Raw genomic sequence first — 26,796 nt, 5'->3', positions numbered from 1 at the left:
TTGACGCCCGCGGACAGCCGGGCGAGGGGAAGTGGCAAGATGGCGGCTCCCACGGCGGAGGCGTGGAAGAGCGCCGAAGGGTACAGCGGGGATGGGCGCACCGGCGCCTGACTCGGGCGCGGCTTAAGCCCGAGATAAGCGCGCAGGGACCCCAGGCCTTTGCCTCGGGGCAACGCGGGGGCTCCTTTAAGAGGCGAAGCGGCGCGAAGGCGGGAGGGGGTTGTGACGTCACCCGACCCCGCCCCCTCGCCCGACCGTCGCAGCCGCCATGTTTAGTTGTTACTTCTTCACACAAGATGGCGGCTCCCAGGGAGGAGGCATGAGCACCCTGCCGTTACCGCTCCGCGTGCCGTACAGTTGCCACTTCACGGCCTAACCTGGCTCTTTGAAGCGGCTCCTGTGGGAAGGAGTCATAAGGTGGGAATCGAGGATCCGACGCTGCCTTGCGTTTTGTTTGCAGTGGAAGAACTGACCCAGGAAGAAGAGAATAGGGGAGAAGGGGGAGCTAATCTCAAGATGGCGGCTCCCAGGGCGGCCGGCGCAGCCTGAGCAGCTGAGGCGAACTGACGGGAGAGGTTCAAGACCTCACAAGCCGTACGAACTGCTAGGGTCTGAGCAGTTCCTGAGAATTCCAGCTCATTCCACTGGCCTCCGGCGCGCCTCTCTTCCTTACGAGTGTCGAGACTGTGTGGGGAGCGGCGGCTGCACTAAGCGCTGGGCGGGGAAGCGGGACGGTCTCAAGATGGCGGCTCCCACAATTGTGGTCTGAGCACCGGCGGGGCTGGGACAACCGCGGCGCTGGTGGCTCCTATCCACCCGCCCCGGAAGCCGGCCAGTGCGGGGGACTTGGGGGGTGTGGGAACCGGGCCGGGGCTCCGCCATTTCCGGCGGGTGTGGGCTACGACTGAGGAAGGGAGGAGAGAGAGGCGGCTCAAGATGGCGGCTCCCAGGTCCTCCCGCCCGAGCTTATAAGCAGGAGCACCCGGGCAAGTAGTCAGAGCGGCTGGACTCGTATGCCTCAAGCTTCTCGGGCCTAGCCGCTCTACAGCTTCGGGACGCTTTTGAAGAGTCGGGTGGAAGAGAAGAAGGAAAAGAGCCGAAGGGAAGGAGGGTAGTTAAGATGGCGGCCTCCATGGAGCCGTCCACCGCTGTGTGAGGAACTGCTTCTCCGAGAGAGCTGCCTTAGACTAAAGGGGGTGTGTGGGAGGTATTGGGGGGCTCCTTTCCCGCGTTGTGACTTTCCCCCATCGCTCCCTTTCCCGGAATTATGGCTTCGGCCGTGTCGCCCGCCAACTCTCCAGCGGTGCTCCTGCAGCCCCGCTGGAAGAGAGTGGTAGGCTGGTCGGGTCCAGTGCCCCGACCCCGTCACGGCCACCGCGCCGTGGCCATCAAGGAGCTCATCGTGGTGTTCGGCGGTGGCAACGAAGGGATAGTGGACGAACTGCACGTGTACAACACGGGTGAGTGCAAAGCCCGCCGGGTCCTGGGATCTTTCCCTCCTTCCATCTATTCCCTCCCTTTTCCCTCCATCTCCTCTCCTTCCCTCCATCCATCACTTCCCTCGCCTCTCTTCTCTCTCCTCCCCTCCTTTTTCTCCCCCTTCTCCCATTCCTCTCCTCCTTCCACGCCGATCCTGCTTTCTTCCCTCCATAACCCTTCGCTCTGCCTCGTTGCTCTGCCTTTTCCTCCGCTCTGACACCCCCTGACTCGTGTTTGAGGGGCGCTTTCATTATTGAAGAGGAACCGTCTAGTCCGGCTGGTGCGGGGGCGTCGCCAGTGGTGGTGACTTCAGACATACACCGTTACCCGGGCGAGCGGGCTGGCGGATGCCTCCCTTGGTGCAGGCTGATTCCCACCCCCTCCTTCCCTCCCTCCTCCCTCCCTCCTTCCTCCTGCGCCTGCTCAGCTATTCATCGCTAATGCTCATTCGGGAGAGATGACAACTTCTAGATTACAGATGAGTTCTGTCTCCAGAAAAGGGGCAGACTCCAGCAGCCCAGTCCCGATTTGGGCGGGGGCGGGGGTGGGGGGCGGGGGGCTTGTGTGGTTGGCGGGTAACCTCCCAGAGATGGTGCAGGAGCCTCGGGCAAGCACAGACCAGGCAGCATTGCCGCCTCCCTCTCTTGGCATTCACTTCTGCGATGTTTCTCTTCAAATGACCGGTTTTCTTGATCCTCGGAGATAAGAGGTGAATTCCAGTGATCCCACAGCGGGCTTAGGTGGCCCCTCACCTGACTCCTCTGCCTGAGGTTGGAAGAGGTTATCTGTCCATGTTCATGCCTCCCCTGAACCCAAGGCCTAGTTTTATTGGGCGCGGGGGGGCCGGGGGGGGGGGTTAGGGGGGAGAAAGAGCGGGATTGGGTGGTTGAAAGAACGCAGACTGGGCTTCTGTCTGTAGGTATGCTGGCCTGTGGCTGGCTATCAGCCTTTTGCCTGCTGTCCTTGCTAGGTCTCTAAGGCCTGGCTGCATCCTCCTGCAGCCCCCTCCCCACGGCGGCCACTTGGCCCGATTTGCACACCTATTGCCTCATTCTGAGTGGGCTGTTGAATGGCTGCTGGCCCGTAGTACCTCCCCTTGCTCGTAAGGAGGGGCTTAAGGCACTGGGAACATTGGGCCTGTGTCTGTTGTGCTCTGGGTGAGAGCCTGAGGGACCAAGGCCTGGATGGGCAGGAGAAAGCCCCCGTCCCCTGCATCAGACAGTATCTTTTAGGGAGCTCTCCTCTGCAGCCACAGGGAGATGGGTTCTGGTGGGACACAGCCAGGGGCCATGTACCAGCTCTTTCCGTCTTGCTAGCATAAATAGCAAAACATCTCGTGCTCCAGATCCATCCTCCCCCAGGCTCTGGAAGTCCGGGGTCCTTGGGTTGGGGCACCCCTTCCAGCTTTGAGGTTGCCCTGGGGTGGAGAGCTGGCAGGCGGAGGGAGAAGTTGACTGGAGTGGCAACGGTTAGAGCTAGGTTCTTGGTTGGGTGCTTCCCCCTCCCCCCCAGGCAGAGTGCAGTTTTCTCTGAACCTTGTAGGCGGTTGCCCCCAACCTACCTAGTTTGACTTTCAAAGGCTGGTGGGTTGCAGTGACCCTTCGCATTCCGGGTCTCGGCACCTGTTGCCTCCAGCAGCGAGGCCAGGCTGGTTGGTGGTGCTCCGTGCCAGCTCAGACAGCTGCTGGTGGCAGCAATTAGCCCGGTAAGGTAAGACTGAGGGGCAGGGCTGTTTTTAGAGAGGCCGCTGCCCCGAGCAGAACCTCAGCTCCTTGGACCAACTTGATTTTCCCAAGGCCCGGAGCAGGCCCCTTGGCAGGGAAATACCATTTTAGAAAGTAGGGCAGGGGCCTAATTAGCATCAACTCAACTCCAAAGTCCACTTCTTCCTGGGGCCTCTGCATGTTCGTTAGTTTATGACAAGGCTTCTGCCTGGATTCATCCCCAGCCTAGAAGGATATGGTGGGTAGTCGGCCATAGCCAGCCCTCCAGAAGGACTGCAGCCTCGATTCTTCCAGATTCTTCCAGGGGAGCGCTTTGCAAACTGCCCTAGCCCACTCCTTGGGTAACTCCCAGGAGGGCGACCAGCGACCCTACTCCCCTCCCTATTCCTGAGTGTATATGCTCCGACAGATATGGTCAAATAACGGTGCAGAGATCTCTGGTCTTTCCTGTAGCTGCAAGGTTCCTGTGTTCTCTGGGGAGATGGGGCTTGTTGTTGCCTCCCCACCAGTGGTGGCCCAGATGCCCCTCATCCTTGGCTGCTGCCTCCACAGCTGCCCTCCTGCTTACCTTTGTCGTTTCAAAATACATTTTTATTAATTTCAGAAAGGGAGAGAGAGATAGAAACATCAACAATGAGAATCATCGATCAGCTGCCTCCTGCACGTCCCACACTGGGGATCAAGCCCACAACCCAAGCATGTGACCTGACCAGGAATGGAACTGTGACCTCTGGGTTCATAGATCGATGCTTAACCACTGAGCCACACCGGCCGGGCACCTTTCCTTTGTTTTAAACGAGGTCAGCATATTGTCCTGAGGTCTCTCTTGCCCTTTTCCTTCTACAGGATGAGAGCTCAGCGACTCGCTGAGCTGGGAGAGATCCCTGTTGCTAAGATAAAAGACTCCAAGGGGTGCATTCAGGAGGTGGGAGGCTGGTTTGGTTAGCTCAACGTGGGGAGGTGGGGGGAGTGTGTGACAAGGGAGAATGAGGAGTGGCAGGTGTGTGAGAAAGTGTGTGTTCTTCCTCTTCGACAGTCACTACAGCAGCTGTGGGACACTTGACTGGCTTTTGGGAGGTCTTAGGGTAGCCGTCCTTGACCTCGGGGAATTTCATTTCAGCCCAGCAAAGCGGATTAATCAGAAGACCTGGTGCTGACAGGGTGGGGTGCGACCTGCTGAGGGGAGGACATGGCCAGTTGCCAAAGGAGCCACCCAAGGCTGGCTGGCCTCAATGGTTCTTTAAGGTCTGCCAACTGCTGCAGCTGGAAGGAGCCTTGGAAAATATCTAGTAAAACTTCCTTGTTTTTGCACATGAGGAAATTAGGGTCCAAGAAGGGAAGTGACAGGTCCGGGGTCACCCTGCCAGCTGCTTTCAGAGTTTGGCAGGAGTACAGATCTCTCCAGAGACCGTTAGGCTGTCTCTCCCTTCACAGATGGAGACCACCACCCTGGAGAGGCCTCCCTGTTCCCCTGTCCCTGTAGCTAATTAGTCACGGAACCAAGATTGTCTCAAATCTGTTCCCCCTCCATCCGGGGCCCTCTCCTCACATGGTTCTTGCAGTCACTTCCTGATTGGCCCTGTTAGTTTCATTTGTCGGGAAATCCCGTTCACCCTTCGAGGCCTAGCTCCAATGGTCCCCTCTTCTGAGAAGGCCCCCCCTCCCCCCCATCATCGCCCCTGCTCAGTGCAGACCTCTTTCTTGGCTGCTCTTCCTATGGTGGGAGGAGGACGTGGCAGCTTCCCTACTACCCTGTTTCCCCGAAAATAAGACAGTGTCTTATATTAATTTTTTCTCCCAAAGTTGCGCTAGGTCTTATTTTCAGTGGATGTCTTATCTTTCCATGTGCTAGGTCTTATTTTCAGAGAATGTCTTATTTTCGGGGAAACACGGTAGATTGGGAGTCTGAGTCCTCGAGCCGTCTCCCCTGTGCCTCCCGGCACTGAGGCTGCCACACAGGAAGTGCCTCCGCGTGACAGCGAACAAAAAGGCAGTTGGTGTGGCTGGACCATCTACCTGCTGTGTGGGTTTGGGTCTCTGGGTGGTGGTGGTGCATAGAGGCTGACGGGGCAGCAGCTACTATAGACAGAGTTGGCACAGCATGGGAAGGGCTGGGGGGACTGATAAAACACAGAAGCTGGGGTTTCAGGCTTGTTGAGGAGAGAGAAGGTGGAGTCGTATTTCTGGCCATCCCACGAAGGGTCCCAGGTGCAGGCGGCCTCCCTTCCTCAAAGCCCCCTCCCAGCTGAGAGCCGGGACCAAACCAGAGCATATCAAGGAGGAGAGACCCAGAGATTGGGTTGCACAACACTCCCCACTCGATGAGCTAGAGATAATATTAAGGGGTGACTAGGAGCAGCTGTCATATTTAAGAGACGTTTGCTTGTGCCATCTCGGGGGCCACCCTGGGGCTGGGGCTGAAATGAAGAGAGGCAGTTCACAACTTCGTACCTGAACCACTGCCCTGCCTGGAATGTTCTAGAACGAGATCGGGACCTCTTGTGCACCATAGAATGTGCTGATCATTGTGACATTCCAGGTTACTTCTAGTCTGGAAGCTGGGTCGGTCGGTAATGAGTGTCTTGGGAAACTGGTAGGCTGATGCCATTTGCCATGTAGCTTTGTCCCAGCCCTGATTGACGGCCCCATAGCCACAAGGATGTTCCAGGAGAGCAAAGGTGGCTGATGGGGCCCTGAGGTGGGCATCTAGCGATCCCTTTAAGTGACGAGGTTCTTGTCTGGGTCTGTTTTGCTCTGTGACCTCAGGTAAGTCACTTCCCCTCCTGGGTTCTTTTTCTTTATCAATTAAGGGACTTCGGCTGAGATGGTCTCAGAGATTTCTGTCAGCTTTAATCCCACTAACTCAGACGAGATCCCTTTCGGGGACCATTCATGCAGGGCCGTCTGCCTCAGCATGGGGAGCTGCTGGCTTTTCTTGGTGTGTATGTGCACGAGGAATGAGAGAGAGGCAGTGAGCCGGGACCTGGGTCTGGGCGCATGCGCATGGCAGGCAGTACGGCATTGCACCTCTGCTAGGAACATGGCAGCGGAGGGGAGAGGAGGATTGGTGCTAGGCATCCTAAAGTCCCCATGACTCAGCTAAACCACGGAGAGGCCAGGCAGCCTCTTCCAAACCAACCTGTAGAGTTGGGTGGTGGGGAGTGAGCGGTAGGGCTGTAATCTGTCTCAGGAGGTCCAGCTGTGCTTTTATTTATCATTTTATTTTTCCCCCTGTCATTTTTATTTAGTTCAGTACACGGCAAAATATAAATGCATAACAATATGTCCTTTCTTATGGGCAGTCTTTTGTGCAAGTAAAATCTGTAGCCAACGTTTTATATAACAAAAGAAAGCTGAATCGGTAAGTTACTGGAAAAAGGAACAAGGAATAGGAAAATACAAGGAATAGGAAAATAATACATTTTAAATAAATAGTAGGGGACAGTTACAATGAAGATCTGGCACCTTTGTTTCTAGCTCCGTTTTTTTTACAAAATAAAATCAACTTGTAATATTGGGTGACCTTCCAGGAGGACATAAACACTGGCCCTTTCAGAAGACAGCGGTCAAAGACAAAATGTTATCTTGATGTCACAGCTTGTTCTTAGCTCTTAACTGGAGTTACCTTTTATTTTGTAGCCTTTTTTAAAATATATTTTTACTGATTTCACAGAGGAAGGGGGAGAGAGATAGAAACATCAGTGATGAGAGAGAATTACTGATCGGCTGCCTCTCACATGCCCCCCACTGGGGATCGAACTGTGACCTCCAGATTCATAGATCGATGTTCAGCCACTGAGCCATGCCAGCTAGGTTCACAGTCTTCTTTAAATGGTGGTAGTTTGGCAAGATTTTTTAAATCAGGAGATCCAGCTGTAGTGTCTAGGGCTGTGGTTGCTCCGTCTGCACCTGACAAAGGCAGTCTACACTGGCCGTCGCCAACCGGTGGTCCGTGAGACCCAAAAGGTTGGCTACCGCCGGTCTACACCATAGATCACTGTATTCCCAAGGGTGACTTCAATTTATTTAGGATGCAACAAGCCCCAAATGATGCGACCACTTGTCAGTATTACATTTCTGCCTACAGACTTGGGTGGGATTAGCAGCCAACTCCAGACACATTGGTGCCAGTGCTCACAGGTTTGGGTTCTGGCTCTTCAGAGTCAGGGGTGATATTATCAGAGTGAGCATTTATGATCAGCGCCTATTATTCTGCTAGGTTACCTTCACCAATCACTGAGTCTGGCCTCCACAATGATCTTGCCTTAGGGTGGATCACTTGCGTAGGCCCTATAGTCACATAGCTCTGGTTTCACTTTCTGTATATACAGCTGCCCCCGGAACAATCTTCATACTTCTGAGTTTTCTCTGCCAGTGGTTTTTTGCAATTGTGCTTTTAGATGAGGGCAGGCAAGATGCATGTTGGGCCTTGAGGGGGCGCTATGTCAATGACCAATTGCATTGATGAGCGGGAAGTCAGGCGAAGAAGCAGCAAGCAGCTGGGGCCTCCCAAGGCCTTCCCCATACTAGTCAGATCCCAGCTGGTGCTACGTTCACACCCAAATCCCAATCCCTTTGCGTGCTCATGTTGACCAAAACAGATTTAGGAACATGGAAACAAGCAGAGTTGAGACTGACCCCCAGTTTGATGATTTACCTCCAGGTTCATAGGTTGACGCTCAACCACTGAGCAACGCTGGCCAGACTTTTTCCCCCCATCACCATTTATCCCCTCTCTGCCCTCTTCCACCTCCACCCATCTCCCTCCACCCTGCCAATCACCACACTGTTGTCCATGTCCATGAGTTCTCTGCTGCCTGGCTTCTGTGTCTTCTATCTTGGTGGCCTCCTGAGCCCCCAGCTAGAGGTGATGGGTTTGGGGGAAGCTTCTGTGGCTGGCAGAGACCGTTAGGTGCCACAGCTCATGCCACCTCTGGCTTTTGAGGGTGTTCTGGAGGGGTGTGGGCGTGGCACGGGGAGATGGTGGATGTGGACCACTGCCCAGGAGACCCCAGCAGAGATCGTTCTTGTGTGGCCTTGCGCCCCATTCCCACAGCCCAGGCTGCCTTGATTGGCTTCCTTTGGGTGCCCCGCACCTGCAAGGACAAGGGGACACCAGCCAGTACCAGTTGCTCTTTCAGCCACTAAAGGTGCAGTCGTGGGCCCCTAGGAGGAGGAGCCTGGGGCCACCAAGAGAGGATTCTGGTGTCAGAAGTTTCTTTCTGATGACCCACTGAGCGGTAGGGGAAGGAAGTCGGTGGCCACGTTCCCAGAAGCTGATGAATTATCTTGGTCAGTGACTTCCGGCTTCTTAAGGCAAACTCGATGCAAAGCAGCGTGCTCGCAGGCTGTTTTGAGGGGACCTCTGAAGTCAAGAGGCTTAGAAGAGAGCTGAGGTAGAGGGCCACGGCCTTGGAAATAGAGGCGCTGTCCCAGCCCCTCCTTTCTCGGGCCATATTCTGAGGCCAGTGGATTCGGGGAGTAACAGGAGTGAGGACTCTGGTTCTGGGAGCTCCCGAGTCATTCTGACATCTGCTTCCTTTTGTTCACCAGCAACCAACCAGTGGTTCATCCCAGCTGTGAGAGGGGACATCCCCCCTGGCTGTGCAGCCTATGGCTTTGTGTGTGACGGGACTCGCCTGCTGGTGTTTGGTGGAATGGTAGAGTATGGGAAGTACAGCAATGACCTCTACGAACTCCAGGTAATGGCCCCTGGTGTGCTCCTTACAGTTGTGGCGGGGGTGGGGGTGGGGGGTGGGATGGGGGCAGTGAGGAAAGAATGATGGGGGGAAGGGGGTGGCCAGCTCCTCCTGACATGACAAATAGCTTGGGCTCAGGAGGTGGGCCATCCCCAACTCAATCACCGAGTCTTGATTTTGCAGGCAAGTCGGTGGGAGTGGAAGAGGCTCAAAGCAAAGACACCCAAAAACGGGCCCCCTCCGTGTCCTCGGCTTGGGCACAGCTTCTCTCTTGTGGGCAACAAATGCTACCTGTTTGGGGGCTTGGCCAACGATAGCGAGGACCCCAAGAACAACATTCCGAGGTGAGGCTGTGTCCTCTTCATGTGGAATCCCACCTGCCAGCCAGCCCCACCATGCCAAGTTTCCTTTGTGCCAGGAGAGGGTGACACTAGATGCCCTGTAAGGAGCTTTTGGGCACTGAGTTCTCCAGCCTGGAAGAGGTGGTATTGGGGAAGAAGGGCCTGGCCAGGAGGTAGACACCTCCCTAGCTTTGGGCTGGTTCCTACTCGTTGGACCCAGTTTATTATTTCTTAAAACACATACTGATTTCTGAGAAGAAGGGGGGGGGAGAGAGAGAGAAACATCAATGTTGAGAGTCATTCATCAGCTGCCTCCTGCACACCCCACACTGGGAATTGAGCCCGAAACCCAGGCATGTGCCCTGCTTGGGAATCGAACCATGCTCAGCCACTGAGCCATGCCGGCTGGGCACCTAGGACCCAGTTTAGAGCCAGCACTTTCCCAGACTTCTGCCTGTAGGGTTAGTGATGGTTATTTTTTTTTCCATGGCTGGTGGCCAAGGGCCTTTCTGAAGTTTGGAAGCAATACCACACCCAGCATGCCCTGTCTTGCTGCTCCTTTTGGCCTCAAGTTCATCCTTAGGAGCTTCTGGCAACCCCCCTTTGGGGATGAGGGTAGAAAAACTTGGTCATGTGACTATAGCTCCCTTTGTCTCCCAAGGAAGCCTCCATTCACCCAGAGAAGCTGGTGAGTTTGCCATAGTTGACGTTTCTTCTCCAGGTACCTGAATGACTTATACATCCTGGAATTACGGCCAGGCTCCGGAGTGGTGGCCTGGGACATCCCCATCACTTACGGTGTCCTGCCCCCACCGCGGGAGTCACACACTGCCGTGGTCTACACCGAGAAAGACAACAAGAAGTCCAAGCTGGTCATCTACGGAGGGATGAGCGGCTGCCGCCTGGGGGACCTCTGGACTCTAGATATTGGTAAGGTGGGGGTGTGGCTTCTCCAGTGGCCTGAGAGCAAAGCTGGTCTGCTGTGCAGCCAGCGTGGGGTCCACAGGGAGGAGGAGGAGGAGTGTCCTGCTTGGGTCCTTGTCATGGGAGCAGGCAGTACCCTGTTCAGGGTTATCGTATCTGCCCCAAGATTGTGGCAGTTTTTCTTTTTATCTTTTTTTTTTTTTTTTTTTTTTTTCCCAGAACAAGGCTGAGTTGGTCTGCTTATAGGAGATCAACAGGGGAAGTGAGGGCCTTTCCAAAATGGAATTGTCTAGATTAGATAGCGTTAGTCCCTGCCGATTCCTCAGTGCTCAGCCTGCACTAGGAGCATTGCACACTGGCCTGTCCGAGTTAAGAGGGGTCTCAAGAGCCCGGGAGACCTCTGGGGGCTACTTAGGTTGGGAAGCAGGTAGGGTGTCCGGAGTGGTAGAAAGAAGTTTGGATTTTTGACCTGAAGAAGACAACGTAGTTTTGGAGGATAGATTCGATCAGTGTGGGTATCCAAAGGAAACAGTGGTGTGGGGCGGTTGTTTTTTTTATGTGTTTTTATTGGTTTCAGAGAGGGAGGGAGAGAGAAACATCAATGATGAGAGAATCACTGATCAGCTGCCTCCTGCACGTCCCACACTGGGGATCAAGCCCGCAACCCGGGCATGTGCCCTGAATGGAAATCAAACTGTGATCTCCTGGTTCATAAGTCGATATGCAACAACTGAGCCACACCGGCCGGGCTAGAAACACTTTTTTTTTTTTTTCATGAGTGAAACTCCCAGCAGCACTCTGCTTCCCAACACTCGGTCTGTAGGCAGTAGAGGTGGTGTGGGTATGAACACTTTTTTGGAGAGTCGGACGCCCAGTGGCATGTCTGCCCCAACCTTGAGAGCAGTGCCTGCTCATAGCAGATCTGAGAGACGCCAGTTGCCAGGATGGGCGAACACAGCTTGAGAAATGCCAGAAGCTGATCCAAGGGCCTCCCTTGGGCTATAGGGGGGACCAGGCATGGGATTCTTTGACAGGGTTGGCACCACTTTCCAAAGCCTTCCCCGAGGCCAGGGAACTTCCTCTGGGTCAGGAAGCATATGTCTGACCCCGTGTGGGTAACCCTCCTTTCTCCGCCACTCTGCAGAGACTCTGACGTGGAATAAGCCCAGTCTCAGCGGAGTGGCCCCTCTTCCTCGAAGTCTCCACTCAGCTACAACCATAGGCAACAAGTGAGTAGCTAGCCATTGCTTTTCCCTTCACGCCGGCCCTTATACCCGGCCCCAAAGGGCTCACAGTTTTGTCCTGAGAAGGCCTCTTTCTGGCTGGGTTGGCATTCAGTAACTCTGTGTTTTCATTATCACCCCACTCTGGAGGGCCGCGAGAGGACAGAGCAGAGGGGCACTCACTGTTCTAGATTTTCCACATATTAATTAGCAGCTGGGTGCCTTTGTCAATACCGAGGTCCCAAAGTGAAAGTAAGAATGATGGGGACCGAGCTGAGCTGAGCGGTGGTTCCTGGTAGTGGAGGTGACAGTTCTTGGGAGGGCTGAGCCACCAAGCAGAAGAGGACCACATCGAGAGCTTCATGTATCCTAGACGGCTCTCCTGGGGAGAGCTAGGGGACCACGTGTCTAGAGAACTTTCTGGATGGAAGAGGTGGCCTCTAGATTGCCACCTCCTCTATAATCGTCTCCTACTCTTCCCTCCCTCATCCCAGAATGTACGTGTTTGGTGGCTGGGTACCTCTCGTCATGGATGACGTCAAAGTGGCCACACACGAGAAGGAGTGGAAGTGCACCAACACCCTGGCTTGTCTCAACCTGGGTATGGCCTCCTGGGGCTCGGAGTGGCCTGTGGAGGGCTGCGGGGAGCTGGCCCTCCTCGGCCCTGGAGCTGTGCGGGGTGTGCAGGGAGAAAACTAAGGCTCAGGCTTCTAGAATCCATGAGCAGTAGCCACTGGTCAGAGCGCTTGGAGGGACCCTGCTCTTCGAATTGGTTGAATGGGCTCTTGCTACACGAGGTCCGACACCCGGAAGTCCAAAAGACTCAGGGTGCAGAGCTTCCTGTTCTGCTTCTCAGACGCAGACGCTTTGGTAGGTTCTCCTCCACCCTGCAGGGACTCGTCTGTGTATCCCAGCATGCTTATAGGTTCCTCTAGAAACCAAACGGCAGCCTGCTCTCCTCAGAGCTGCACCTGTCCTCCATTCACTCCGTCTCGGAGACCATCCCGTCCCCATATGCCAAGCGTCCTCATTCTTTTGAATTGCTCTCCTGGGGTCGGGACTTGCGCAGACGCCGCTCCGTGAGTATCCTTGCACCGTGTGTCTAGAACTCTCCACGTGCAAGTGTATCTGAAGGGTAAACACCTCAGCATCCCTTTGCTGCCAAAGGGATGCTGCCAAGCTGCTCTGTACCCACATAGACTCCTCTAGCCGTGCCTAGCGACCGTGGAACCATTTGCTCTTCACCAGGTCTGATAAGCGATTACATCTCGCCCTGTGCCAGCCCCATGCCCCGGTTCACCTTGAGCCCCAGCTGGGGCAGGCACTGAGATCAAATTCACACCTCTCCTCTGTTGAACATTGTACTATAATACATTTTTCTTAGATCCGCTGCCTTTTCCATGACTTGCGTTCTCTTCGCCTGTATCTTGCTATAGGCTCCTGTGTAGTTAGATGTGAAACCTTTGTGTATTTCAAGTAGTTTTCTCAGTGGATAGTTTGTGGCTTCTCATTTTCTTCGTTAGGGTCTCTTTGCCGGGCAGAGTTGTTCGGGGGGGGGGGGGGGGCGCGGTGTGTTTTTTTTCTAACTTAACAATCTTTGATGCCTTCTTGGCTTTAATTCCCCATCCCTGCCAGCAAAAGGCCAAAGGGCCAATAGGGATTGTGGTTTCTCCCGTTCTCCCCAGATACCATGGCCTGGGAAACCATCCTGATGGACACACTGGAGGACAATATCCCCCGAGCCCGAGCTGGCCATTGTGCCGTGGCCATCAATACCCGCCTGTACATATGGAGTGGGCGTGACGGCTACCGAAAGGCCTGGAACAACCAGGTCTGCTGCAAGGACCTTTGGTATCTGGAAACAGGTAAGGCCAACGGGGAGAGGCAGCCTGAGGGCCTCTACAGTGGAGCTCAGCCTGAGAGCATGGCCTGCCATGCTCACTCCTGAAGCCTCTGTCTTCCCCTCCCCCCTGCCCTGGCTGTACCCTCTTGCAGAAAAGCCACCGCCTCCAGCCCGGGTACAGCTGGTACGCGCAAACACCAACTCCCTGGAGGTGAGCTGGGGGGCAGTGGCAACCGCCGACAGTTACCTTCTGCAGCTCCAGAAATATGACATTCCTGCCACGGCTGCTACTGCCACCTCCCCCACACCCAATCCAGTCCCGTCCGTGCCTGCTAACCCCCCCAAGAGTCCTGCCCCCGCAGCAGCCGCACCTGCTGTGCAGCCGCTCACCCAAGTAGGCATCACACTCCTGCCCCAAGCTGCCGCCGCGCCCCCTACCACCACCACCATCCAGGTGTTGCCACCGGTGCCTGGGAGCTCGATTTCCGTGCCCGCTGCAGCCAGGACACAAGGTAAGCTGGGCGCCAAGCACTTGAGGGCTGGGACTGGCCACCAGGATGAGAGTGCGCTCCTGGGTAAGGGCTGCCAAGTAAGCATGCCTGGCAGTTGTCGGTACCGGCTTGCAATTGAGTGGTGGGGTTAAGGGTTGGGGGGCAAACTCGGTTCCTCCTGTGGGAACTGTCACTTTGAGGGTGCTTGGAAAGAGTAGACACGAAGCGCTAGCAGTTCATGTCTAAATGCTGAAGGACCCAACAGGGGCTGGGGGGCTCTGCTGATAGCCACCTCCTTCTGTCGTCAGGTGTCCCTGCTGTTCTCAAAGTGACTGGTCCTCAGGCTACAACGGGAACCCCCTTAGTCACCATGCGACCCGCCAGCCAGGCCGGGAAAGCCCCTGTCACCGTGACCTCCCTTCCTGCAGGCGTGCGAATGGTTGTGCCATCCCAGAGTGCTCAGGGGACGGTGAGGCGCGATTGTGAGATGGCTGGGTGGGGCGGGACCTCCCAGTGATTGACAGCAGGATGACTGGGTTAGAATCCCACCAGCTCCAGCACCATCCATCCTGGGCCTTTCTCACCTGTGAAGCACCGAAGAGGTTGCATTGCCAAGTTAATATTAATTACCAAGTCGATGCCTCAGAAGGACCTCCTGCCGTCTGATCCCAGGGGCCTTTTGAATGTGGACTTGCTTGTTCTGAAACCTGAGGGGAGAACCTAAAGGGAAGCGGGTTGGTTGCCCCGGGCCCATGGAGAGAGGGAGCTGTCTCTGACTCTTAACTTTGGAGAAGATCCAGAGCTGCTGACAAACTCCTGCCTTGGGGTCACGTTGCCTGCTTGGCGGTAGGAACCCAGGTTTGCGAGGATCCTGGGCAGGAAGGAGGCTCCCTGGTGAAGTCTGGAGCTGAGAGCTAGAGTGCGTAGGTCCCAGTGCTCCGGTTCACACGCTCGTGTCCACCACAGGTGATCGGCAGCAACCCACAGATGAGCGGCATGGCTGCGCTGGCCGCTGCAGCCGCCGCCACCCAGAAGATCCCTCCTTCCTCGGCTCCCACGGTGCTGAGTGTCCCAGCGGGCACCACCATCGTCAAGACTGTGGCTGTGACACCTGGTACTACCACCCTCCCAGCCACGGTCAAGGTGGCCTCCTCGCCAGTCATGGTGAGTATCCTCCGGGCCTGGTTCTGAACCAACAACCGCAGGGCCGGAGACTCCTAAGCAGTGATGTGATCTGACAGTTGTCACTTCTCTAGGGATTTAGACCAACCCACAGAGGCTGATTGATGGTCTGTAATTGGTGCGTGCCATGGGCTCTGGGCTAAGCTTTCACTTTTAGGGATGTGAAGCCTTAGGCTAGATCTGTGGTTCACACAGAGCTCTTCAGTCTCCGGGAGAGAGGAAAGAGAGTCGGGGGAGATGAGCCTGAGCTACAGGCCTGCCAGGATATCCCACCCATCACCCATCTTTCTCCTCCCCGCCCGCAGGTGAGCAACCCAGCCACTCGGATGCTGAAGACTGCAGCTGCCCAGGTGGGGACATCGGTCTCCTCCGCTGCCAACACATCCACTCGGCCCATCATCACGGTGCACAAGTCCGGGACTGTGACCGTGGCCCAGCAAGCCCAGGTGGTGACTACAGTTGTGGGCGGGGTCACCAAGACCATCACCCTGGTGAAGAGCCCCATCTCTGTCCCAGGAGGCAGTGCTCTGGTGAGTGGCAGCCGACTGCATGTGGCAGCTGCCAGGCTATGGCACTGCCCTGGAGAGCCCCAGGCCAGGCAGTGCCCTTGATTGGTCTCCAGATAACACTCTGCTCCCTCCTTTGCTGTTTAGATTTCCAATCTGGGCAAAGTGATGTCAGTGGTCCAGACTAAACCAGTTCAGACTTCTGCAGTCACAGGCCAGGCATCTACGGGCCCCGTGACTCAGATCATCCAGGTGAGCGCGTGGGGCCGAGTCCCTGCAACTCCAGCAAGTAGAACTTGCGTCCCTGCCTAGAGAAGGTCCCCCGAGCACGTGTTGCTCAGAAAGTCCGACTGCTCGGCCTGTGACCCACCGTCTTCAGAATAGTCCCATAGCTGCTTGGCCATGGTGGAGAGGAGCCAGGCTAGACTTTCTGTCCTGGCAGTAACGCTGGTCCACCTGTTTCCCCTTGCAGACCAAAGGGCCCCTGCCAGCCGGGACCATCCTGAAGCTGGTGACCTCAGCAGATGGCAAGCCCACCACAATCATCACTACCACGCAGGCCAGCGGGGCTGGGAGTAAGCCCACCATCCTGGGCATCAGCAGCGTGTCGCCCAGCACCACCAAGCCTGGCACGACCACTATCATCAAGACGATCCCCATGTCCGCCATTATCACCCAGGCGGGCGCCACAGGTAGGGGTCTCCCCCAGCGCATGGGCAATGAACTGGCAGGAGGCTAATGTCAGATAGGCATAGAAGCCAGGCTCTGCCGTGCTCTTGGTTTCTGTTTGTCTTTTTTTTCCCCCCTCTTCACCCTCTCCTGTCCTTTTATTTAAGGTTTGTAGGGAGGTATCAGAGTGTGGTTTTAATTGTCACTTCATTGATTTGGTGGTCTTTTTTGTTAATCCTCACCTGAGGACATTTTCCCATTGATTTTTTAAAAAATATATATTTTATTGATTTTTCACAGAGAGGAAGATAGAGGGATAGAGAGTTAGAAACATCAATGAGAGAGAATGATTGATCAGCTGCCTCTTGCACATTCCCTACTGGGGGTGCGCCCGCAACCAAGGTACATGCCCTTGACCGGAATCGAACCCGGGACCTTTCAGTCTGCAGGCCTGCAGGCCGACGCTCTATCCACTGAGCCAAACCCGTCCCAGCGCAAATTTTCCCATTGATTTTTAAAGCGAGTGGAAGGGAGGGGGAGAGACAGAAAGAAACATTGTTGTGAGAGAGACACTTCAGTTTATTGGTTGCTTCTCGCACCCCACCAGCCTTGGGGATTATTGAGCCGACAACTGAGGTACATGCCCTTGACCGGAATTGAACCTGGGACCCTTCAGTCCGCTCTAGCCACTGAGCTAGGGCGGCACTCCATCATTTTAAGTGAGGGGCATTAAGAGTAACTCCTGGAGCCCTAGTTGGTTTGGCTCAGTGGATAGAGCGTCAGCCTGCAGACTGAAGGGTCCCAGGTTCGATTCCAGCCAAGGGCATATGCCCGGGTTGCGGGCTTGATCCCCAGTAGGGGGCGTGCAGAAGGCAGCCAATCAATGATTCTCTCTCATCGTTGATGTTTCTAGCTCTCTATCCTCCCTTCCTCTCTGAAATCAATAAAGAAATGTTTAAAAAAAAAAAAAAAAAGAGTAGCTATTGGAAATGGGACACGGGAGCTGGCACTGGTGGGGCCTCAGGAACCCAGCCTAAAACCCCTCTCCTGTGTAGGTGTGACAAGCAGTCCTGGCATCAAGTCCCCCATCACTATTATCACCACCAAGGTTATGACTTCAGGTACTGGAACACCTGCGAAAATCATCACTGCTGTCCCCAAAATTGCCACTGGCCATGGGCAGCAAGGAGTGACCCAGGTGAGGCGTGCCTGGCTGACCCCCACTGTTCAGTTTAGGACCTGAGCAGACCCGAAGGTCCGGGAAGGGGGCAGCATGAGATCCAGCCAGTCTCTGAGTATATTGGGGTGGTTTCCCTGGCATTCTAGGTGGTGCTGAAGGGCGCTCCCGGACAGCCAGGTACCATTCTTCGCACCGTGCCCATGGGGGGCGTCCGCCTGGTCACCCCTGGCACCGTCTCTGCCGTCAAGCCGGCCGTCACCACCCTGGTTGTGAAGGGCACCACAGGTGGGAGCTGCTTTGCATATTCTCCTGGGTCCACCTCCCATCCGAGGCTTGGGGGAGGGTGCAGGTGATCTCTCTGGAGCCTTCTGTTTCTGGTGGGGGCACTCTAGATTTCCCGTCCAGGTTGAGAAACTGCTCGAAAGGAGGTACCAGCAGCAGGCCTCATCTCCCTCCTGCCTCTCTGCCTTTAGGCGTCACAACCTTAGGCACTATGACGGGCACCGTTTCTACCAGCCTCGCGGGAGCTGGGGGCCACAGTACCAGTGCCTCCCTGGCCACACCCATCACCACCTTGGGCACCATTGCCACCCTCTCCAGCCAAGTGATCAATCCCACTGCCATCACTGTGTCTGCTGCTCAGACCACGCTGACAGGGGCCGGAAGTCTTACCACACCCACCATCACGATGCAGGTAAGGAACGTGGGGACGGGGGGACGTGCATGAGGGCTGTGGGTTCCTGTCCATAAGTGTTGGGTGCGTGAGCCCAGCCTGAGTGTGTCCAGTCTCTCATTTGCGTGCACCACGTTCTCTTTCTTCCTCATGCACGTAGCACCCATGGGATGTGTTCCCTGTTGCCAAATCAATTTTTCATCACTAGTCATCTTTTGTGTTGAGACATATTTCAGTGGTTTATAGTTTTGAATGCTAGATTTTTCTTTCTTATGATAGTATAGGAGATGGGACCGTATATGTTCACATGTATATAGCATTTTCCTTCTCTTCGTGTCTTAACCTTAATTCCTGGACTTGGTGAAGCCTCTGTTGCTGGCATTTATGGGGTCAATGGGGTTCCTTCCCAACCAGGGCTGGCCCCACCTAGACTCTTCCTCGGCTGCCCCCAGCACCTTCCCAGGCCCTCAGTGCCTCTTCCTTGGTCCCTGAGCATGTTGGTGTTTTGGGGTGAGAGGGCGAGCAGGAGACGAGTCTGTGGTCCCAGCCAGCATGGGGGACACTGTAGGACACTGGGAGGGGCAAACATGGGAAGGTGGGGCACTAACTCTTCCCGTCTGGTGTCTTTCTAGCCTGTCTCACAGCCTACTCAGGTGACTCTGATCACGGCACCCAGCGGGGTCGAGGCCCAGCCCGTGCACGACCTTCCGGTGTCCATTCTGGCCTCGCCTACCACAGAGCAGCCCACGGCCACTGTCACTATCGCCGATTCTGGCCAGGGGGACGTGCAGCCAGGCACCGTGACGCTGGTGTGCTCCAACCCACCCTGCGAGACCCACGAGACGGGCACCACCAACACCGCCACCACCACCGTCGTGGCTAACATGGGAGGGCACCCGCAGCCAACCCAAGTGCAGTTCGTCTGCGACAGGCCCGACGCAGCCGCTTCCCTCGTGACCTCCACGGTGGCGCAGCAGAACGGCAGTGTGGTTCGCGTCTGCTCCAACCCGCCCTGCGAGACCCACGAGACGGGCACCACCAACACGGCCACCACTGCCACCTCCAACATGGCTGGGCAGCTCGGCTGCTCCAACCCACCCTGCGAGACCCACGAGACGGGTACCACCAGCACCGCCACCACTGCCATGTCGAGCATCGGTGCCGGCCAGCAGCAAGGCACCCGGCACCCCTGCGCGGCCACCACCATCCCTGTGATCCGGGTCACCGTGCCCACCGGGAAACTGGAGGGAGCCGTGAGTTTCAAGTCCTTATGCCAAACTCGCCAGACCAGCGCGACCAACACCACTATGACTGTGATGGCTACTGGGGCCTCGCGCTCAGACAGCCCTGCTTTCGTGCAGCTGGCCCCTGCAAGTGGCCAAGTCAGGCTTGGCCCCAGCAGCAAGGACAGCCCTGTCACCGACCTAAGCCAGCTGGTGTCCATGGGGCGCCAGCCGGAGGCACAGCACACCCACACAACCAACACCCCCACCACGGCCCGCTCCAGCATGGGTGCTGGGGAGTCCGGCGAGCTGCGGGGGACCCCCACGCCTGCATGTGAGAGCTCTTCTAGTGCCGCTGTGACTGTGACAGGCCTGGAGACACTGCTGTGCTCCCCGGCCCCCGTGACACAGGTCTGCTCCAACCCACCCTGCGAGACCCACGAGACGGGCACCACCAACACGGCCACTACCTCGAATGCAGGCAACGCCCAGCGCGTCTGCTCCAACCCACCGTGCGAGACCCATGAGACGGGCACCACCCATACGCCCACCACCGCCACCTCCGGTGTGGGTGCAGGCCAGCCCGAGGGGGCGCAGCAGCAGCAGCAGCAGCAGCCCCCCGCCAGCCGCCCCTGCGAGACGCACCAGACCACTTCCACCGGCACCACCATGTCAGTCAGCGTGGGTGCCACAGCCCCGGACAGCAACCCGCCCCTCAGGACCCAGGAGTCCGGGTTGGAGGGGGCAGCACCGCCCACCAGCGCTCCCCAGACCAGCGCTTCGCTGTTGACCCCTTTCCCAACACAGAGGGTGTGCTCCAACCCCCCCTGTGAGACTCACGAGACAGGCACCACGCACACGGCCACCACGGTCACCTCCAACATGAGCTCCAACCAAGGTGAGTGCAGGTGGCCAGTCTGGTGTCGGTGGTCTCCTGGAGCCCAAGCTAGAAGAGTAAGGGCCGTGGTGGGTAAAAGATCTATCTAGCCAGAGCCCCAGATCCCGTGGGGCTCGGTTTACCTGGGGGGGGAGGGGGGCGGAGTCCTGGCAACTGTCCTTTAGTGGCAAAGCTGGGTAGAGACCCCGGGGCTCTTGGCAACCAGCCTCATCTCTACGTCCCTGCTGGCTGAGTGCCTGTCACCCAGCTGTGCCTGTCCCCTCAGATCCGCCACCAGCTGCCAGTGACCAAGGAGAGGCGGAGAGCACCCAGGGCGACAGCGTGAACATCACCAGCTCCAGTGCCATCACGACGACTGTGTCCTCCACGCTGACGCGGGCTGTGACCACCGTGACACAGTCCACCCCAGTCCCCGGCCCCTCGGTGCCGGTAAGAGCCCCAGGAAAGTCCCCTTTTGCCTCCCTGCAGCCCAGTGCATCTGCTGCCCTTGCTGTTCCGGCTTTGGACACCAGGTGTCACTCTTGCACCACGCACAACGCTGCTCCTGGCCCCTTCTCCAGATTATGAGAGGGGCAACCTCCTGGCACAACAGGGCGAGAGGCACCGGTCCCCCAGGGCCATGGCTTGCCGGTTCACTATAGCCTAGAGGGGCAACAAGGGTGGGGGGCATTTGAGTGCCCCTTTCTGACTAGTCTGGGAGGCTTCCTTGAGGATGGGTTAGCATTGGCCAGCAGGTCTCAGAGGTGTCTTCTCCCATTGCTGGACACCTGCTGCTCAGTGACCTGCCACCCCTGCCCGTTTAGAGGGGTTGTGCCGGTCCATGGCGAATGGGAATCCAGGCCCTAAAGAAAGATGAAGGGTGCCTGGTCCTGGCCTCCCTCTCCTCCCCTCTGACAGGGGCTTCTCTCCCTTTCTAGAAGATCTCATCAGTGACCGAAACTGCCCCAGGGGCTCTGACCACCGAAGTCCCCATCCCGGCCACGATAACAGTGACCATAGCCAACACAGAAACTTCTGACATGCCCTTCTCTGCTGTTGACATCCTGCAGCCCCCAGAGGAACTCCAGGCCTCCCCCGGGCCTCGCCAGCAGCTGCCGCCACAGCAACTCCTGCAGCCTGCCTCCACCCCCATGATGGGGGAGTCCGCCGAGGTCCTGTCAGCCTCGCAGACCTCTGAGCTCCAGGCCGCTGTGGATCTGAGCAGCACAGGCGACCCCGCTTCGGGCCAGGAGTCTGCCAACTCCGCCATGGTGGCCACTGTGGTGGTCCAGCCACCGGCGCCCACCCAGTCGGAAGTAGACCAGTTGTCACTTCCCCAAGAGCTGATGGCTGAGGCCCAAGCGGGCACTACCACCCTCATGGTCACGGGGCTCACCCCTGAGGAGCTGGCAGTGACCGCCGCTGCCGAAGCGGCTGCCCAGGCTGCGGCCACAGAGGAAGCCCAGGCCCTGGCCATCCAGGCGGTGTTGCAGGCCGCACAGCAGGCTGTCATGGGTAGGTGCTGGGGCCGGAGAGTTCACTCCTCCGTGTGAGGTCAAGTCCACACCAGTGCCCCGAAGGGAGGATGAGCCCTCAGGAAGAGAGAGAACACAGGGTTCTGGAACCTCCCTGCTGACGGGCAGCCAAGAGAAGAGGAGGAGGCCTGCTTCCTGCTAGGGAGGAGCGGAGCCTACATAAAGGGGAGGAGAGGGGCACAGCTGCTAGGCTCGCTGGACACCCGGGAAGCGGGCAGGTTCTTTGTGGAACGGCAGGGGAGAGGTAGGCCAGGAAGCGTGGCCGATGGGACAGGCTTTCGGGGCTTGGGTTGCTTGACGGGGGGGGGCGGGCTCAGGAGGCGACACTGGAAAGCCAGGGATGGGCTCCGCCTAGCTGGCGCCCCTGCTGAGGAGGATTTCTCTCCACTCTGGAGCAGGCACCGGGGAAGCCATGGACACGTCCGAGGGGGCAGCAGCTGTGACCCAGGCGGAGCTGAGCCACCTGTCTGCTGAGGGCCAGGAGGGCCAGGCCACCACCATCCCCATCGTGCTGACGCAGCAAGAGCTGGCCGCCCTGGTGCAGCAGCAGCAGCAGCTGCAGGAGGCACAGGCCCAGCAGCAGCAGCACCACCACCTGCCCACGGAGGCCCTGGCCCCTGCCGATAGCCTCAACGACCCGACCATCGAGGGCAACTGCCTCAGTGAGCTGGCCGGGGCCGTGCCCAGCACTGTGGCCCTGCTGCCCTCCACAGCCACTGAGAGTGAGTAGAGCCCCGTGTGGCCATGTGCACTGTCCCCCAGGGTCTCCGCGGACTGGGGAGAGGTTTTGGGGGTTATCTGTGCCCCCCCCCCCTCCCCGCACAGACTGGGAGGGCGGCCTGGTCTGAGGGAAGGGCCCCCATGCAGAAACGGAGTTTCTGGGTTCTTTCCCGCTGACACCTTCTTTCCTCCCAGGCCTGGCTCCTTCCAACACGTTTGTGGCCCCCCAGCCAGTCGTGGGATCCAGTCCCGCTAAGCTGCAGGCCGCCGCTACCCTGACTGAGGTGGCCAATGGCATTGAGTCCCTGGGTGTGGTGAGTCTCAAGTGATGGGGCTTCGGGGGTCACTACCTCTGGGCCCCAAAGACCGAGGGCCTGACCTCCTCCCTCTCTGTATTCCAGAAGCCAGACCTGCCACCCCCGCCCAGCAAAGCCCCCGTGAAGAAAGAGAACCAGTGGTTTGATGTGGGCGTTATTAAGGGCACTAATGTCATGGTGACACACTACTTCCTGCCACCTGATGATGCTGCCCCGTCTGATGTAAGTGACCCTGGGAGTTGATGCCCTCAGGTGGGTGGGTCCTGGTCATAAGGCTGGCATAGGGCCCTGAGGGGCCTTCTAAAGCCCCCTGCCTGGAGCCAGCCGAGGGCAGCAGTGTTCCTTCTTGTTGGCAAGGGGTTGTCATTTTTGCTCTCTTTCTCGCTTCCTCTCTCCGACATGGACCTACAGGTCCATAGGTTGGAAAAACTGGTCTGCTGGCCCCAGAGCTGCCCTCTTGACTAAGGTGACCAGACAACACGCTTTTAGCGGGACAGTCCCGATTTTCGACAATTTCCCCCCCAAAAATCGGGACCTTTCTTTAAAATACCGCGGGACAAATTGTTAAAAATCGGGACATCTGGTCACCTTACTCTTGATAGTGGGGTTGACGCCACTTTCCTCTCTCCCTCTTCCCGTTTTCCCGGCCTCTTCCCCAGGACGACTCGGGCACTCTTCCGGACTATAACCAACTGAAGAAGCATGAACTGCAGCCTGGCACAGCCTACAAGTTCCGTGTCGCTGGGATCAACGCCTGTGGCCGGGGGCCCTTCAGTGAGATCTCGGCTTTTAAGACGTGTCTGCCTGGTTTCCCAGGGGCCCCCTGTGCCATTAAAATCAGCAAAGTGAGTCTGGTTCGTAGGTCGACGCTCACCCACTGGTCCGTGTTGGCCGGGCTCTGATCATTTAGCCATTACATGAGGCTCCTTCTAGATGGAGGCAGATGAGCCATCTCTGGCGCTCCCTGAACTCCTGTGACAGCAGCCTGCTGTGACAGGAGTGGTGGGAACGGGGGGTGGTCAGCTCTGGGAGTGGTGCAGTGGCCTAGCACAGGCAGGGCGCGGGATAAACTCAAAGGCCGAAGCCCAGCACCGCTTCACCTCTGCCACCTCGGTTCTAGAGTCCGGATGGTGCTCACCTCACCTGGGAGCCGCCCTCTGTGACCTCCGGCAAGATTGTTGAGTACTCGGTGTACCTGGCCATCCAGAGCTCACAGGCCGGCGGTGAGACCAAGAGCTCCACCCCGGCCCAGCTGGCCTTCATGCGCGTGTACTGCGGGCCCAGCCCCTCCTGCCTCGTGCAATCATCCAGCCTCTCCAACGCCCACATTGACTACACCACCAAGCCTGCCATCATCTTCCGCATCGCCGCCCGCAACGAGAAGGGCTACGGCCCGGCCACCCAAGTGAGGTGGTTGCAAGGTGGGTGTCATTCATTTCTAAGGCTTCTTGGGCGCTCTCTGCGGAGGGGCAGGTTAGGGAGTGGAAGCCCTGGCAAGCATCAGATGGGGTGGGTGAGGGCCTAGGGTGCTGTGGGGGTCCCCTGGGGCACCTTGCCTCATCTGGAGGTACAGGGAAAGCTTCCCAGGGATGTTTGAGGTGAGCTGGGTGGAGAGGACAAGAAGGGTAGGGAGTGGAGGCCCCAGGCTGCCCTGGCAAGTCAGCTCCCCTAGGCTGACCAGGGAGGACAGTGAGGGCCTCTAACCTGAGTCCAGGGCCACCTGGGGTGGCACACAGGTGGCCAGGACCATGGGGAATGTACCCACCAGAGGGAGGGGCCGCAGATCCAGCAGGCCAGCTGGTCCCCCTGTAGGGCCAGAGGCTGAGGGAGGGGATGGGATGGGTCAGGGGTGGGTCGCCTGTGGACTGTTGTGTGGCTGAAGTTACTGGACCCACCTTACCGTGTCTCACTGCTCCGTTTTCCTTTCAGAAACCAGTAAAGACAGCCCTGGCACCAAGCCTGCCAGCAAGCGGCCCATGTCCTCCCCCGAAATGTAAGCCCTTTGCGGGGTGGGGGGCTTCACTTCTTAAATGATGGAGGGGGCTTAACTGGGTATGAACCCCCACTGCAAGTCCTATAGTGTCGTCAGGAGCCATGCTAACGCCCACTTTCTCTTTCCCTTTTCCTCCCATCTCCCCAGGAAAACCGCTCCAAAGAAATCTAAGGCAGATGGCCAGTGAGAGGCAGCTGGCTCGCACCTGGATTCCTCTCCTGACCCCACCTCTGCTTCAGGAACACCACCCACCAGGGCCCTCCCGGGCCATCCCACCCCTGAGCGCTTACACTTTACCCTCCCAAGCTACTGGCCACCATCCATTCTCTCTCCTTTTCTCTGTTTTGAAAATAATCTCAAGAAAGCACATCTTACCGTTGCTGTTGGGAGGAAGCAGAGGCAGGTCTGGAAGAAACGTGAGCCCGTGAGAGCAGTGCACTTGCTCCTCTCCAGGCCTCCCGTGGGGGCTGAGCGCCCCCGAGGCCAGAGACCCCGAGGGAGGGAAACAAACTTTAAAGCAAAGATGCGAAAGCAGTGGGGGCCCGCGCCCCGCCAACCTGGGAGCCTCTTGCTATTGATTCCCCTTGGCTGGAGAAGGCGGCCGAGGGGCAGTGGACTGAAGCCAGGGAACAACACCCCTCAACCCCCCCTACACCGCTTTGTGGGGGCAGCCTGAGCTGGGTGTGTGTGTGTGTGTATGATTTATTTTATTTTGTTCCCGTTGCATTTCCCGCCACCTAATAGCCCGCCCTTGACTTAACCCAGCCCATCTCTGCCCGTGATCCCATGGGAAGCTTACACATTTTTCTCAGAGGCCTTTTTATCTCCCCCATCTCCTCCTTCCCTCTTCCCTTGTAAGAGACGACAAGAAAGAAAGAAGCCGAAAGGGGGAGAAGGGGCCCCATGGTGGGCTGAGCAGTGTTCTGTGAAAACCTGGCTCCCGGCGGGGCCTACAGAAGCCCCCTACCCCCCCCCCCCCACCCAGCCTGGCTTCGGCCCCCCTGGGTTGGAGCCAGGGGCCACATCACCAACTGCTGCATTTGTTGTATTTTTTTAAGTTTAAATTGAAGGCAACATTTTTATTGTAATTTTAGCCTTAGCGTGTGGGGTTTTGTCCCTTTTTTGTTAGTTGTGTACAGAATGTGTATTTTTTTGTTGTTGTTGTTAACTTCTCTCCTTGGCTAAGCCTTGGCGCAGGCATCCTTCGGGAGGAAAAGCTGGGGGCAGCCAGGATAGACGAGGCATGGAATCTTCCCCCCCCCCCCCCCCCCCCCGTGCACCCGGTGTTTTCTGCGCAGCTCAATTTCCTCTTCCCGGCTCTGCCCTCTGCCCCTGTGCCTGTCCTCAAGCCTCCGGGATGAAGAAGGGGTGAGCTGTCAAACATCACTCTCCACGGGCGAGTGCTCCACCTCACACCACAGGATTGAGCTTGAAAATGTGCGGGAACCTCGAGTCAGGTTTCTGAGGGGGACAGTCCAGAGGCCCGGGCCAACCATCCTGATCCTGGTTCACAGCATCCCTCCGCCCCCCGCCCCCAGGCTCCCTCCTTGGCATAGCTGGCTTCGAGTATCCGACACCCTCAATTAAATTACCGCTTCCTGCAGCCACCCACTTCCACTCCACAAGCAACTTAGTAAGGGGAAGGGTGGGGTAGGCATGAAGGGGAACTTCAGGCAGTCAGAGGGCATGCGTGTGGGTTGACAGCACTGGCTATCATGTCTCTGAATGTGCAGCACTGTCCCAAGGCTGTGTAGTCAGTCCTATGGGGACTCGGGCTTAGGCCTCTGCTCAGAGTGGCTACTGAGCCAGCTTTCTGGTAAGGAGCAAGGTTTGCAAGCCGGTCCCACTAGGTGAGCTGCCCGACTGCAGGCGCCGCCTCCCAACCCCAGTCTGCAGTGGAGACCAGCTGTAGCTGATGACTGCCCCCCCATGCCCCCACCGCCTGGCTCCTTTCTGGGGCCTCTGGTTGTTGTATTATAGTATATTTCGCTGTGGAAAATGTCATGTTTAGTCACCTTGGAGCCCATTCGCCTGGTTTCATCGTTTCCCTGTCCCTCGTCCCAAGCGCCCTTTGATTTCTCGTTTCTAAGAACAGTACGCCCGTTCTATTGTAGAGTAACCCCCGTGACTCAATATTACCATAGTGCAATGTCGTTTTGTGCTATTTTGAACAATTAAAAGACCTTTTTTGAAATAA

At 57.2% G+C, this 26,796-nt stretch overlaps 1 protein-coding gene across 7 annotated transcripts; it reads left to right on the top strand.

Annotated features, from left to right (window-relative positions):
* On the top strand, window positions 1-26,796 carry HCFC1 (host cell factor C1). Of its 7 annotated transcripts, none has more exons than XM_036430044.2 (26): window positions 1-1,460; window positions 8,757-8,905; window positions 9,086-9,246; window positions 9,965-10,173; window positions 11,312-11,396; window positions 11,885-11,991; window positions 13,076-13,255; window positions 13,386-13,745; window positions 14,033-14,193; window positions 14,691-14,888; window positions 15,212-15,436; window positions 15,560-15,664; window positions 15,885-16,104; window positions 17,137-17,279; window positions 17,408-17,546; window positions 17,735-17,955; window positions 18,567-20,055; window positions 20,321-20,484; window positions 21,105-21,549; window positions 21,968-22,291; window positions 22,485-22,603; window positions 22,691-22,828; window positions 23,266-23,451; window positions 23,727-24,027; window positions 24,536-24,599; window positions 24,747-26,796. In XM_036430044.2, the coding sequence occupies exons 1-26, from the start codon at window positions 1,268-1,270 to the stop codon at window positions 24,784-24,786; spliced, it is 6,126 nt and encodes a 2,041-aa protein (XP_036285937.1). In that variant the 5' UTR covers window positions 1-1,267; the 3' UTR covers window positions 24,787-26,796. The 7 variants fall into 7 exon arrangements, with proteins under 7 accessions (XP_036285937.1, XP_036285936.1, XP_036285934.1 ...); XM_036430043.2 differs by having other exon boundaries at window positions 21,965-22,291; XM_036430041.2 differs by having other exon boundaries at window positions 20,976-21,549; window positions 21,965-22,291.

This window comes from Pipistrellus kuhlii, unplaced genomic scaffold, assembly GCF_014108245.1.
Source record: "Pipistrellus kuhlii isolate mPipKuh1 unplaced genomic scaffold, mPipKuh1.p scaffold_m20_p_100, whole genome shotgun sequence".
Taxonomy (NCBI): Eukaryota; Metazoa; Chordata; class Mammalia; order Chiroptera; family Vespertilionidae; genus Pipistrellus; species Pipistrellus kuhlii.
The sequence above is the reverse complement of the archived record's forward strand: the minus strand, read 5'-3'. Positions and strand labels throughout refer to the sequence as shown.